Here is a 15195-nt window from a genome sequence, read left to right as displayed (position 1 = left end):
CTCTTTTTTTGACAGTGACAAACTTGGTAGATGAAGGGGATGCTGTGGGTGCAGCATGCCTTGATTTTAGTAAGGCCTTTGACAAGGTGCCCCATGATATTCTTGTGATTAAGCTGGAAAGATGTGGACTAGACAATGCAACTGTTAGATGAATTTGTAATTGGTTGACTGGCTGAACACAAAGAGTGCTTATCAATGGCTCATTTTCATCCTAAAGAGAAGTGAGTAGTGGAAGTAGTGGAGTGCCACAGGGTTCTGTCCTGGGCCCAGTGTTATTCAACATTTTTATCAATGACTTGGAGAATGAAATAAAGGGCATGTTGATCAAATTTGAAGATGATATCAAATTAGCAGGAGTAGCTAATACCCTGGAGGACAGGGGAAGGATTCAAAATTATCTGGACAAATTAGAGAGCTGGACCAAAACTAACAAAATTAATTTCAACAGAGATAAATGTAAGATTCTACACTTTGGCAGAAAAAAATGAAATGCACAGATATAGGATGAGTGACACCTGGCTTGAAAACTGTACACATGAAAGGGATCTGGGAGTCGAAGAAGAAGGAGAAAAAGGAGAAGAAGAGGAGGAGGAGTAGGAGTTTGGATTTATATCCCCCCTTTCTCTCCCGTAGGAGACTCAAAGGGGCTTACAATCTCCTTGCCCTTCCCCACCCTCACAACAAACACCCTGTGAGGTGGGTGGGGCTGAGAGAGCTCCCAAAAGCTGTGACTAGCCCAAGGTCACCCAGCTGGCGTGTGTGGGAGTTCACAGGCTAATCTGAATTCCCCAGATAAGCCTCCACAGCTCAAGCGGCAGAGCGGGGAATCAAACCCAGTTCCTCCAGATTAGAATACACCTGCTCTTAACCACTTCGCCACTGCTGCTCCTCCTACAGTTCATAGTAGACCACAAACTGAACATGAGTCAGCAGTGAGATATGGCAGCCAAGAAAACCAAAACAATTCTGGGATGCATCAATAAGAGTATAGTGTATAGATCAAGGGAAGTAATTTTACCACTCTACTCTGCATTAGTCAAACCTCACCAAGAGTACTGTGTTCAGTTCTGGGCACCGAAATTTAAGAAGGATATTGACAAGCTGGAACATGTCCAGAGGAGGGCAACCAAAATGGTGAAAGGTACGGAATCCATGCCCTACAAAGAGAGACTTAGGGAGCTGGGGATGTTTAGTCTGGAGAAGCGAAGGTTAAGGGGGCACATGATAGCTATGTTTAAATATCTGAAGGGATGACATGTCGAAGAGGGAGAAAGCTTGTTTTCTGCTGCCTAGGAAACTAGGACACAGAGTAAGATGCAGGAAAAGATTCCATCTAAACATTAGGAAGAACTTTCCAACTGTCATGGATTTCGACAGTGGAATTCACTGCCTTGGAGAGTGGTCAAGTCTCCTTCTTTGGAGGTTTTTAAACAGAGGCTGGATGATCATATGTCAGGAGTGCTTTGTGTGTTCCTGGATGGCAGGGGGTTGGACTCGATGGCCCTTGGGGTCTCTTCCAACTCTATGATTCTATTACATTTTACAGTATGATCAGAGAATGAACATTTTTGCCAACATATCACATTGGAATCACTCACAGAGTTATAACTAGTTTAGAATAACTGAAAATGTAAATGAAATAATTACATTATTCTTCATATCGTTATTATCAGGAGCAGAAGAAAGATAGACATTGCAGTATACAAAACTCATACCTTTTTCTTTTTGAACTTCCAGCATCAGATGTGGCAGAAGAGATCATGCTGTCCCCGTCCTCAATCTCATCTCTTCTAGCTAGCTCCTTCTTCTTTGCCTGTAAGAGCACAAATCCCTGGAATCAGATTCACTCTGCTGAACATCCACAGAATGCATGAATATGAAACAGCTGCACGGATCAATAGCAAATTGCAATTTAAAGATCTTCAGTAACTAGTTACCTATGCAAAGTAATATCACATAAAATACTGACATGTAACATCTAAATTAAGTCTCTTCTATTTTACTTTGGATTAGCCAACATACAACAAGCATATAAAAACCTCTCCTAAAAGCATCTTATTTGCTTTCAGTTGCAGCTATCATATTTTATTTCCACTATATTTTCACATCTTTAAGGGTTGAGGCACAATTTGTTCTCCTGAAGGGTGACTTCAGTATTCACAGTCAGGGAAACCGCATTAGCTTAGAATACCACATGTATCCTATTAACTGGTATTCCCCATTTAAGGCTGCTAAAAGAACTCTCACATGTAGGACAATACCTGTTGCGTTTTCTGAGAAGCTTTAATGTTACAACAGAGCATGTGACAATGCAGATATAAATGCACTAATGCTAACTCCTACAAAAAGTGAGTCAAGATTTAGTCAGTGTGAAACTTTACCTGCATAACCTGCTGCATTTTTAACACTCTTTTATAAATGGCCGAATTTGGAACATTGTAGCGTTTGGCATTTTCAAACATCAAGTTGAGATCACATTCCAAATGGTCAAGTGTTTCATATTCATGGTTCTTCAGTTTTGTCCTGTAGAGGAGACAATCACTTCTGTTTCAGAGCTGCAAAACAATCACTTTTTATAAAACAGAATTTAGTTGTTTAAAAACTCTGAACACTGAACCATTCATCCCTGTCCCCTTAAGAAAAAACTACTTCCCTCTTGAATCCTCCCAAGAGTAGTGCTTCAGTAACTAGAAAAGGAGCAAGACAGAAACAGCAGCTTCCCACAGCTTAATTCTTCCAACGTGCAAAAAGAAGCAGTAACCCCAGCCATACTATATAATAGTTTTGAAAACTGTTCTAAATGGAGGTCTTAAGAGAAGAATCATGTATTTCAACTGTTAGGTGGATGCATGACATGGCTTTACTTGAAAATAACTGTCACCAAACAGAATAAGAAGCCACTGCTGTCTCCTACCAGCTTTTTGATGATGAAGTGTTGTCTCAATATTTTATAAGCTGAAGACAACACAATGAGGACAAGTCATGAAGTAAGAAACTTCACAACCAGTCCTACAAGAATGAATTGACTTTCATACTTAATTTGGACTATAATAAAAACTGCACCACTGTGCTGGAATTTCAAGTAACGATTTAACATAAAACATGGATTCTTACAACTTTTTTTGCCATCATGTCTCAGCTGACTTACGATGGGGCTGATGGGAATTGTAGTTCATGAACATCTGGAGTGCCATAGGTTCACCACCATGGGTTTAGGGTTTTCAAGGCAAGAGGTATTCAGAGGTAGTTTGCCACTGCCTGCCCCTGACCAGCGACCCAGAACTTCCTTGGCAGTCTCCCATCCAAGTACTAACCAGGGCCAACCCTGCTTAACTTCCAAGATCTGATGAGATCAGGCTAGCCTGGGCTATCCAGGTCCATCTTTAAAAACAAGGAGTCCAAAAGCTTTTTATACAGAGCAATAAATACACCTTTAAATCTGTAAGTACAGCTACTAAAAATATCTGATTCATTATTCAGTATCATTCCCTCCCTGCAAAAGTAGCTGCTCTTGCAGTCATTCAGGACTGGAGATGGTCACATCCGTTTTACCTGATCTGCTGCAATGAAATAGGCATTTTGATTTGCTGGTAATAATCAGGATATTTTTTCTTGGAGGGCAAATGGAAAAAAGGTTCCGATATGAGCTGACCCTGGTTGTTCCGGCAGTTTCTAACTGTATCGTAAAGCTGATAGAGAGGACTGGCAGTATCCATAAAGGATGTAATGCTTTCGGCCTCAGATTCCCCTTCTTCATAACGAGCAGCAGCTAGAAGAGGTGAAACAATTATACAACATCAGTGTGAGTTTCTCCAACCGTAACAGAAAAAGTAATGATATTGGATCCTCTCCCCCTCCCCACCAAAAAACCCCTCCCCATTTTTTCACCATTTTCTCTTGTCTGACTGGTTTCATAATTCTAAAATAGGCAGTTCCCTCACTAGATGTTCCTTGATGTCTTTTTAAAAGCAGCAAGAAGCTTTTCTACTTGCATTTAGCTAGAAGGATCAGATACAACCATAAACTTCACATGCTGTCCCATCTATAGAAGGCAAAGGGTCAATCCAGATGAAGTCAGGGCACATAAATCTATTCACTGGGGCAAACTGGAAGCCACAATGCAAAAGCATAAAGAAGCTGCCATCTTCCCCACAATACAAGTCCATGCCACATTTGGAGGTAAAGCCTAGGATCATAAAAAGCAAAAGTTTTTGAGCTCCAATACGAGGTCACTATAAGTCCATGCCACATTTTTTTTAAAAATCCCAGCGGAATGTTCTCAGGTGTTTTTCACAGAAGTATTGAAAAACCCTCATGCTGATTTTTCTCATCCTTCGGACTGGTTCAAATGCTGAAAAACTGGAGGCATAGAGTACAGGTCTACACGCATACCCTGTTTTTCCGAAAATAAGACATCCCCTGAGAATAAGACGAAGTAGAGGTTTTGCTGAAGTGCTAAATATAAAAAATCCCCCGAAAGTAAGACATAGCAAAGTTTTTGTTTGGAAGCATGCCCGTCGAACAGAACACCAGAGCATGCAGCTGCCGAGCACAAAAATAAGACATCCCCTGAAAATAAGACATACCACATCTTTGGGAGCAAAAATTAATATAAGACACTGTCTTATTTTCAGAGAAACACGGTAGATGTAGAAAAAACATCTGTCCCACTACATTACAGATGTTGCTTCCTGGAGGATAATACACATAACACAGACACTGAGGCATTCATGAGACTATAACATGCAGGAGATTTTCTTTTTAGCATCTGAATTATGTGCCATATGAACGTTCTTGATAGAGTGCATGGACCTCAATTAGTATTCTATCAACATATTAATTAAATACTGTGATAGGCTAGACATACCTGCAAAAGGTGTGAGCCTCAATGAACCAGCAAAAGTGCCTATCAGCATAATACAGACTTGTTTTCCACAAATGAAACTTATCAGTTAATGTTATGTCACAATATTGATACCAAACTTCAGCTAACCATGAATTGTACCCTCAATACTTCCTTATCATAGGTTTCTTGAATGGGCAGTTCCCTGTATCAAACATGGTCCTCTAAGCAAAGAGAACCATCTATTTTTGTTTTACAGAATGCAGGCAGTGGAAAGGGGCTCACTGGGTAATCCTGAACCAATCACAAATTCTCAGCCTGTCCTACCTCATAAAGTTGATATGAAGATAAAATCGAGGACAGGAGCACAATGTAAACTGTTTTGGAGCCAAACTAGGGAGGAAGATGGGGTATAAATGAAGTAAATATTTTTTAACGAAAATTGCAGTTGAAAATGCTTTAGTATTTTGAAAAAGTTGCCACCCATCTGAAATCCATGAGAGGTTTGTTCAGAATTCAATAAATTTGCTTTGCAGATTTCATATTTCTGTGAATCCTACCAGCCAGAACAGCATCTTCATCACTTTCAGATCCATATTGCAGCGCCATAGTTATTGCTGATAAGCGATCTCCTTGGACAGCTCTTTTGTTACTGTAAATTTTACAAAGCAGCACTTGAATAAAAACCAATGAACATTTAAAATATTAAATTGTACAGAGTAAAAGACAATTCTGCATGCATATTTTTCCTTGCATCATTCTAGCCAATTAATTTAAAAGTATACTCTGCTTTTCTTCTAAAAGCCACTAATGTTTCTGTTTGATATTTCATGGACTATTCTGAAAACTAATTTCACTAAATCTAAACTTACAATACTAATGAAACTGAGCAACTCATACCGGTTGTCTGTAGGATCAACAGCAAACAGCAGACAGATTATTACTGAAATATGGGTTATTTACAGCTTTACAAGTAAAAACCTTTTATACGTGCAAAACTGTCTTGCTTTCAACTGACCAGTTATTTTTCAGGTGATATTTTAAAGGCATTTAAATATCACACACTCAAATTACTAAAGCAGACGAATAATTTAAAAGGTAGAAATATTCTGAAAAGGACTGCTTGATACTGATATGTTCATATTTTACAACAATACTATTAATGGTACATGAAACTCCAAAAAAGAAAAAAAATCTAGTGTAACGAAACTATATCCAATTACTTAAAAGTAATTGATAAAGACTAATAAATATTTCCTGTACTAACACTGTCAGTGCATGTGTTTGAAAAACTCAGATCTACAGGTGAGCAGAAAACCATTGTACCCTGCAATGACTGATTCATTTAAAGAAAACTTACTTGCTTAATTGCATAAATTAACTGATAAGTACATCCATATAAATAATTATGAAGGAAAAAGCATACACATGTCAAGGTAGTTATCATCTTTCAAAAGGCATTCCTTCCCTTACTACGTATGAGAGTAGGGAGACCTCTTTTAAGACAATGGGAATGAACACACACCACCTGTAGTTTCAGAACTTATTTAAAAAAACAAAATGTATTAAATGGCAAATTGGAAGAATATTTTGATTGATTAATGGGCTGGTCTGACTGAATTAAGACTGATCCCCTCATTTCTTCCCAGTGAAGACATCCTACCCCTGTGTGAGTATATAGGGAGAGGGGAGGTAACATGTAAAAATTTGAAATGGCCCCTCTATTTCAGCTATTAGTTCCAACAGAAAACGACAGCTTGGTATATGAGAATGGGGACAGACATGCAGTACGCCAACTGTTGAAATTCTTTTCTTAGGTAGTCCCACAGCAAGGAATAGTAAACCCTCCATCATAAGTGGATGTATTCAACCTTGTTTCATGTATGAAGGTTAGAATAATGTTAGAACAATAAAAAATAATCATTTATACAATCTTTCAAAGTCTCTTGGCAAGAAGAATACATTTTTTAAAGGCAAGAATAGGCTGCTTTCTGTTGCTTCTCGCAAAGGTGTTTTGTTGGGGGGCATAGCGCCTGGGAGGCTCCCGAGTACGGCAGCCATTCTGCTTGGAAAGGGGTCTCTCAGCTGGGAAATGCTCGAGTACGGTGGCACATCGCCGGAAAAGGGTCTCTCACATTCCCCCCAACTGACCTCTCCTTCCAAAGTGTAGTTTCGGAGAAACTGCTGACATTGCAGACTCTCTGGCTCCAATGTGTGCACGTGCAAATGCCAATTCTCTTGCTCAAATCCCCCTGTGCTCTTTGCCCCGTCCATTGTGTTGTGCTTCCCTTGCTTGCCTGCCCTGTTTGTTTTTCCACCTGTAACTATCAATAAAAGGGCTGGGGAGAAAGCAGTACGACAGAGTTGCCCGCTGGCTTCTCTCACTGGCCGAAACGACATGCTGCCTCCATTGCTGTAAGACAACAGTGTTTGAAAGCAGACTATTCTAAGCGAACACAGGCTTTTGGGCTCTGAGGGCACACACATTTCCACTGCAGCCCACAGCAACTTCTGCCTAACAACTGAAAAATAAGATAGTGTAAGATATTCTCTCTCCCATCAACAAAATACTTTTGACCAAAATAAACACATGAGGATTTACAGCATCTGATAATGTACATGTTTTCTTTACAGTCCTATGACTGAAGTAATTAAGCATGAAGAAGCCCTTAGTACTATCTTGCTGATATCTAATAAGACTAAATAGTAGCATTCCTAACTAAGGATGTACATTTTAGCAACCTAAAAACTTTCACTCCATCTAAATAACCGTAACAGGTAATAATATTATACCACTATAATATTTCTAGTAAATGAACGAGCTTATTTGTTGTACTGCTTAAAATGCTCTTTTAAACTATTACATATGCAAAGAAAGGCAGATTTGGACACATGGGATATAGAACAAAAGAAAAAAATGGATTGATACCTGAATGACACTTAAGACATTTATAGGACTCACCGGTAATATTTATTAGCAGAATTTCTTTCATTGACTACATTGCCTTTACCCTGTGAGGAAGGACCTGTCAGCTTGGAAGCAGCCAAATTTGCAGTCCTTTATGAAGCATGAACGAGACACAGAAAGCGGAAAAAAGAAATTCACCATAGAGTTAAAATGATATAGTTAGGATGTTGTTTTTAAAATGTTGTAATTACAGAGTAAGTTTTGAAAGGAAAGTCAAAGATACTCAGCCACTGCATTGCATTAAAAGGTGGTACAGTACTTGTTAGTAAAATTTATGTCAAGAATAACTAAGTTTAAGTATGACAGAATCAATATTAGAAGACTAAGTCAGGTGTGCTCAGATTTCATTGATTTCACACTTCTCAGAAGCAGGCAGACAAAAAACTAAGCCTCAATTTTGTCTGCTGTACAATATCAGTAAAAATGCAGTTTTTAAATAGGAAAAGATTACAAATCCAACTGCAATACATAACGAAATAAACCACACTCTTAATCTGCACCTTCATGTTTTGTCAGAGGCAAGGGATGCAAGTAAAAGCAATGTTGGGAGCAATTTTTTATCAACTTATAACTTGAGTAGAAGAGAAGAAGCAAATGTGGGTTGCTAAATATAAGAAAATAGAAATATTATTGAGGTAACTAACAAAACCTATAAAATGTACAGCAACTCTTGGGTTAGAAGTAATTGTCATCACATTAAATTAAAACAAAAAGACAACAGCAGGATGCTGTACTACCCATAACATAAAATCTATTCATTAGTGACAATTTTTGTCATAAGAAGAAGAGTTGGATTTATATCCCCCCTTTCTCTCCTGTAAGGCGCTTACAATATTTTTCCCTTCCCCCACCACAACAAACACTGTGAGGTGGGTGGAGCTTAGAGCTCTGAAGAACTGTGACTAGCCCAAGGTCACCCAACAAACTGTGACTAGTCCAAGGCCACCCAGCTGGCATGTGTCAGAGTGCACAAGCTAATCTGGTTCACCAGATAAGCCTCCCCAGCTCAAGTGGCAGAGTGGGGAATCAAACCCGGTTCTCCAGATTAGAGTGCACCTGCTCTTAACCATTACACCACGCTGGCGCTGGAGGTAAATGAGTAAGGGGGTCTTCATCATCTCATTTCAGCAGGGGCAGAGCGAGGGAGAACTGCGCCTGGGACGCAGCCCCACCTGCCCCCCCCACAGCACACGCCTGGGGCGTTGCGCTCCACCCCGCCCCATGGCCATTACGCCACTGCATTTCAGTTTTCCAACCAACCATAATGAAAGAAGCCTGATAAAGTAAGATGTGAAATGAACAGACCAATAGTATGAATGACAGGAATTCTCTAACAAAAATTAACAGTAAAGCATTTTTACACTATCAGCCCATAATTAGATGGATAATTATGAAAACTCTGTATTTTCTCACTGAAACAAAGTTTATCCCAAACAAATGCAGCCTTATTCTCTGAAACCACAGTGACAGCCTAGAGTTTAGATTGGATCCCACTCCATGTTTTGCTCAATCTCTTCTGATTTCCCCCTTGCTATATCCACTGCCACTTTCACCAGTGGAAAAGCTGACAAGATGCAGCCCAAGGTAATACACTATGGAATTTTGTGGTGGTGCTGATTAACCTTCTTGAATTTTGCAGCGGTGCTGATTAACCTTCTTGATATAACTGAATTACCCCAATTTCAGAGACACAGAGCAGGCTGAAAGGGCTCCAGGTGGTGCTCACCGAGATAATATCCTAAAGAGGGCCAGATCAGGTTCTAGAGAAAGCAAAAGCTGCAAAGTCACAGAAAGAGGAGAGGGGCTGATATGAGAAGTCAGCAAGTCAAAGGAAACTTGGCTGAAGAGGAGGTTAGAAAAACAGGGTTGCACTTATCTGGATGGATATTTATCTAACAGTCACCTGTGAATCACACACAAAACTATGTCCATGGAAGCCAGCTGTGAAAGTTCAGAGTTCCCCTGAGCATGAGGCACTCCCCTCTCTCCTCACTATTTCTCCAATCTATGGGTCACGTGAAAAGGCAGGGGGTGTAGTTCTTTTCCTCAGTCCTTTTGAGTTGCCACAAGAGTTCCCCAGCCACAGTGCTAAGAGCATGGTGAATTTGATTTAAATCTTGGTTTTCTATATAAAGACTTATGCTTGCTGATATAATCTAACAAGAAGGTTTTATTTGTAGAATAATAAATATTCAGATTAGTTTGACAGATCAAAAATTACTAATTTGGCTATTACAAATACATAGATAGATAATTATGAAAATTTTGTGAGGTGAACTATCTCCAGTTTCATCTGGGGCACCAGGTCTTGCATTTTGTTGTTGCAGTGAATACATTTTGCATGCATGTCTGCCTTACCTAAATATATATATTAAAATATTTCCAAACTGGGTTTCTTTTATGACCTGCTGCCATTATAGATTTTCTCCTCCAGGGAGAAAATAATATGATAAACCTCAGGCTATATACCCAAAGATATATACACTTGGGGGTTTTACTTTAATTTTTACCGCCCGACCCTCCTTCCTCACACATTGCTATTAGTGCAGATCTAATCCACTCCAAACAATCTTCTATTCAATTAACTTCTTGAAACTGAGAACTTAAGAGGTGAGGGGTTGATTTTATGTACATAGATTTGCAAAGGAACCATGTGATAAGATCTTGTTACCAACTCTACATTTATTTTAGCTGTGAAGGGGAGGCATGTTAACTCTGCAGACACAAACACAGTTTTGAGAACTGCAAAACGAAGCATCTGTGATAATATCTTTTAGACAGAAAAACTGCCCAAAATAATCATACAGAAACCTCTGGAAGAGCATAACATTGTGATTGGTTAGTGCAGTGGTTCTCAACCTGGGGGTCGGGACCCCTTTGGGGGTCAAATGACCCTTTCACAGGGGTCACCTAAGACTCTCTGCATCAGTGTTCTCCACCTGTAAAATGGATAAATGTTAGGGTTGGGGGGTCACCACAACATGAGGAACTGTATTAAAGGGTCGCAGCATTAGGAAGGTTGAGAACCACTGGGTTAGTGGAACTCTTTTATCAAAAAATCTGAATACTGCATGAATATGCAGCTTCATGCTACCTATTTAAAAATTCATGGTTATTTCATAATACCTTTGGCATATAACATATCTTAAACAGAAGACTATCTTTTAACTAGATTTTCCCCTCTTTAAAGCATTTTATTTAAAAATCTGATTAAATTTGTTTTAAATCCGATTTTTAATTAAAAAATAGATTTTTATTCACCCTAGTTAATGATGAAGGGTTAATGGAAAATGGTAAAATGGAAGAGGCTGCTTCTGTCACCTCCTATCAAGCTCTGTTCCTCCAGCTGAAATGAAACTGGCAACATCTGTTTCAACCCACATAGAAATGTTGGTAAGTGGGAGGGCAGGGCCCTGTTCCCAGGCATATAGGGTGTAGAAAGGTGTAGCTGCACAGATAATTATTGGATGAGCACCAGTTACAGGGAAGTACAACCCTATTTTCATCATCATAGTCTCTGAGAAGTCCCACGAAGAAGAAGAAGAAGAAGAAGAAGAAGAAGAAGAAGGAGGAGGAGGAGGAGGAGGAGGAGGAGGAGGAGGAGGAGGAGGAGGAGGAGGAGGAGGAGGAGGAGGAGGAGCAGGAGGAGAGTTGGATTTATATCCCCTTTTTTCTCCTATGAGACTCAAAGGGGCTGACAATCTCCTTTCCCTCCTTCCCCCCCCCCCAAAAAAAACACCCTGTGAGATAGGTGGGGCTGAGAGAGCTCAGAAGAACTGTGACTAGCCCAAGGTCACCCAGCTGGCGTGTGTTGGAGTGCACAGGCTAATCTGAATTCCCCAGATAAGCTTCCACAGCTCAAGTGGCGGAGCAGGGAATCAAACCTGGTTCTTCCAGATTATAGTACATCAGCTCTTAACCACTACACCCTTGAATAGGAGACTGGCAGATTCACGTAACAAAGGGATAGCTGGTTTGGGCTCCAAGGTGAATAGCATATGTAGAATTAGCAATATTTATATGAAGACATGTCTGTAACACTTAAGCATTGACGTGAGCTTTTATTTCAGATATGTTTTCCTCTAAAGAGAAAATATCAGTAATTTTATCTACTTTTTTCCATTTACAGTACCTTGCTCGGAGACTTGATTTGGTCAATTCCGAATGCTCGATTTCGGCTTTTTTCATATTAAATATTTTTTTTATTGCGTTTGCATCCTTTTAAAGAAAATAAAATATAATGTATTAAAAATAAGCTAAGCCAATGAAGTAATCAATATTTTATTTTTAAATGTACTTTCAGATAAGATCATTTTGAACAGCTACACCAGACAGAAAACCTATAAATATATGCAGCCAAATTCATCAGAAAGTGTTGCTTGAGTGGTTATAGAAAGTGTAAATGCTTGAGTGGTTATAGAAGCTAGCCACACATTCAACTTGACAACCACACAGTAATGTAAGCAATGACTATGGAAGTTCCAAACAAACCTGTAGTTTACACAGTCCTCTCCTGTGAAGGCAAGAACTGCCTCCAATTTTATTAGACATATGGCTGGCATCCTAATCAACAGTCAATTCTATTTATCAAGGTAGTCAGGATATCTAGCAAATGTACTTAGGACTGGGAGATATGACTATTCCTTCTACCTATTTTTATTCAAAATATTTTGTAGCATAACATTCTAGAAAAGATAAAAGAGTGACAGATATTACCTACAAATCTTCCATTAAGTATTCTTCAAAAGAACCTCAGTCTTAACTGATCTAAATCAGTTCTAAATCAACGTGAAACACTGGAACACTGAAACTCACCTTAACAATTACTTCCCCAAGGATAGAAAGATGCCATTTTCAGATGTTAATTCATTGCTGCTTCATACAGACATATTACAAAACAACTTTCCTGCACATTTTGTTCATCATAGCAACATGAGGGATATGGGGAATGGCTCTGGTTCAACATTTGGAATTGAAAAAGTTGCTTTTGTACTATGATTATTATTTTTCTCATCATGCTAATAAACTAAAGCATATAGTTAATAAAATGGTATAAATCTCCTAGTTATTCCAACTCAGAAAGGTTTTCTAGTCATTAATGGAACTGGATCTAAATAGTTCATAATCTAACTTAGAAGAAGAGGAGTTTGAATTTACACTTCACCTTTCTCTCCTGTAAAGAGTCTCAAAGCAGCTTACAAACTTATTCCTTTCCTCTCCCCACAACAGACACCTAGTAAGGTAGGTGGTGCTGAGAAGTACTGAAGAACTGTGTTTAGCTCAAGGTTACCCAGCAGGCTTCATGTGTAGGAGCAGGGAAACAAATTCAGTTCATCAGATAAGAGTCCACCACTCAAGTGAAGGAGTGGGGAATCAAACACAGTTCTCCAGATTAAAGTCCACCACTCTGAACTGCTACACTATGGAGTCCAATACATCCTGTTACAGAAGGATCTGAATAATTCTGTTCACTGATTCACACTGTTTATTTCCAATTTTCTAACTCACATAGTTCTGGGACAAGCATGTGTACTGATTGGTTGTTTAAAAAAATTAAAATATTGTTGGTTGCTTCTAAATAGAGTCGCACTATTTAGCATAATATTTAGAAACAGTTCAGAAGTTGCTCTGCAGAATTTATCTGTTGGATCCTGTGATGTGCCATCTATCAGTTGATGATACTAACAGACACAGGTTTTTCCGACATGACCCTCCTGACACCGGGAAAGTTTAAGTCCAGATCTAAGGGACATGCTTGGTCTAATAGCCACAGTGGGAAGGAGGAAAGGGACACAATTGCCCTTTCTTCATCCATCAGCACAACTTGCAGTTCTTCCACATGCCAGTCTCCTGAACGGCCATTAAACGATACAATCTTGGGAATAATCTTTTCTGGGATCAGAAAGGGCTGCTGGAGGGGAGAGAGTGTAGGGGAAAAAATCTACAGTTCTTTCATCTACGGACAGTAGAATCCAGCCGTCTCTGCAAAATACAGTAATAGTGACATCAAATATTCCTGCCAGAATCTATATATACACCAAGCAAGAAGACTTACTTGAGGACTAAATAACCAAACTTTTGAGAAACAAGGGATGGTTGCTCCATGACATGATTAGTAAACGTCCATGTTGTTTAACTGGCATAATCTAAATATTAATAGCACAGCAACTACTACAAAAATATATTATATGTATTTGTTAAAAGAAGTATTTTCTCCAAGTTCTTTTAAAAACAGAAAAAAAGATACCATTTAGGACCCAGTTTTTTTAAAAGCCAAAAACACTTTTCCCCCTAAAATTCAATTATAAGTTTAATATGTAGTACAGCGACACAAAAACTGAACACTAATATTAGAAACATTTAAAACTAACCTTGAATACTTGAGACCCAGGCTCATTGTAGGTTTTGGCATTCTTAACTAGCAGATCTATGTCCTTGGCCATTGCATGAATGCTTTTATAACTTCCATTCTACAATTAATATAAATAAAAGTACAAAATCTATAGCTTGTTTTCCTAACATATAAGGTGTTAAGAATTTATATAGCATAATAGTAAAAAACATTATATTAACCTCTTTGCAGTTCAGTCAAGTACTTTGTTGCCATCAATTAGGGAAAACTAATACTGTTTTGTAATCTGAAAATTACTGTGGATGAGTTTAATGATCAATTCTAATGTACAAAAATAAGTATTATAGAAATTGGAACCAAAAATCAAAATGAATTAGTGCAGAACATTCTTATACAAAAAGAAGTTTACTAAGTGTTTCCAAATCACTAAGAGATTAGGAAAAAGGATTCCAAGTATTTTCCTTATAAGAATAACGATAAATCAGTAGTAGGTGACCTGCACAGTGAATATGAATTGGGCTCATAGATGAGAACGCCGCTTGCTCATCTATTCCATTCTAGGAAAAAGACAAAGGAGCTTTTTTTGTCAAGACCTCACCCTGTAAAACAGATATAGGAGAACAAACTATAAACCCACCACATGGGCCACACATACACTGCCTGCAGTTCTGCTCTTACTTCCACATTCAGGATAGGGTAAGCATGATATGGGTCTTTCAGCCAAAGCCAGCTAGAATTCAAAAAACTTGCAAGCTAATTTTGAGTTAAATGTATATTAACTAAAAAAATTATGAGCTAAAAAGTTATTCCACAAAGTCTGATTTGCACGTCCTGCCACCACTTCCAGTTTTTAGGCCCACAGCTGCTGCCCTATCATCTCTGCAAAACAAATGGTGGGAGAGCAATTTTCAGGTAAGTGTTAGCCGAGATAGCTCTAATTTTCTCCATGAACTAGCTGCACAGGAAAACTGCAAGTAGAACTGAAGGTGGGAGATTAATGCATTTCTCTTCTCACTTGCAAGTTCTCATTGG

At 38.8% G+C, this 15195-nt stretch overlaps 1 protein-coding gene across 7 annotated transcripts in view; it reads right to left on the bottom strand.

Annotated features, from left to right (window-relative positions):
* The window catches only part of PBRM1 (polybromo 1), a 67239-nt gene that overhangs the window by 39827 nt on the left and 12217 nt on the right, over positions 1 to 15195 (bottom strand). For all 7 annotated transcript variants that reach the window (XM_048487947.1, XM_048487945.1, XM_048487943.1 and 4 more), the window contains 7 exons: positions 14183 to 14281; positions 11944 to 12029; positions 7806 to 7901; positions 5404 to 5495; positions 3553 to 3769; positions 2382 to 2523; positions 1716 to 1813 (listed from right to left, as the gene is read on the bottom strand). In XM_048487947.1, the coding sequence (XP_048343904.1) occupies positions 1716 to 1813; positions 2382 to 2523; positions 3553 to 3769; positions 5404 to 5495; positions 7806 to 7901; positions 11944 to 12029; positions 14183 to 14281 (830 nt within the window). The remainder of the gene's footprint in view (positions 1 to 1715; positions 1814 to 2381; positions 2524 to 3552; positions 3770 to 5403; positions 5496 to 7805; positions 7902 to 11943; positions 12030 to 14182; positions 14282 to 15195) is intronic.

The sequence above is a fragment of the Sphaerodactylus townsendi genome, linkage group LG03 (assembly GCF_021028975.2).
Source record: "Sphaerodactylus townsendi isolate TG3544 linkage group LG03, MPM_Stown_v2.3, whole genome shotgun sequence".
In the NCBI taxonomy this organism is placed as follows: domain Eukaryota; kingdom Metazoa; phylum Chordata; class Lepidosauria; order Squamata; family Sphaerodactylidae; genus Sphaerodactylus; species Sphaerodactylus townsendi.
This window is presented reverse-complemented; position numbering and strand designations above follow the sequence as displayed.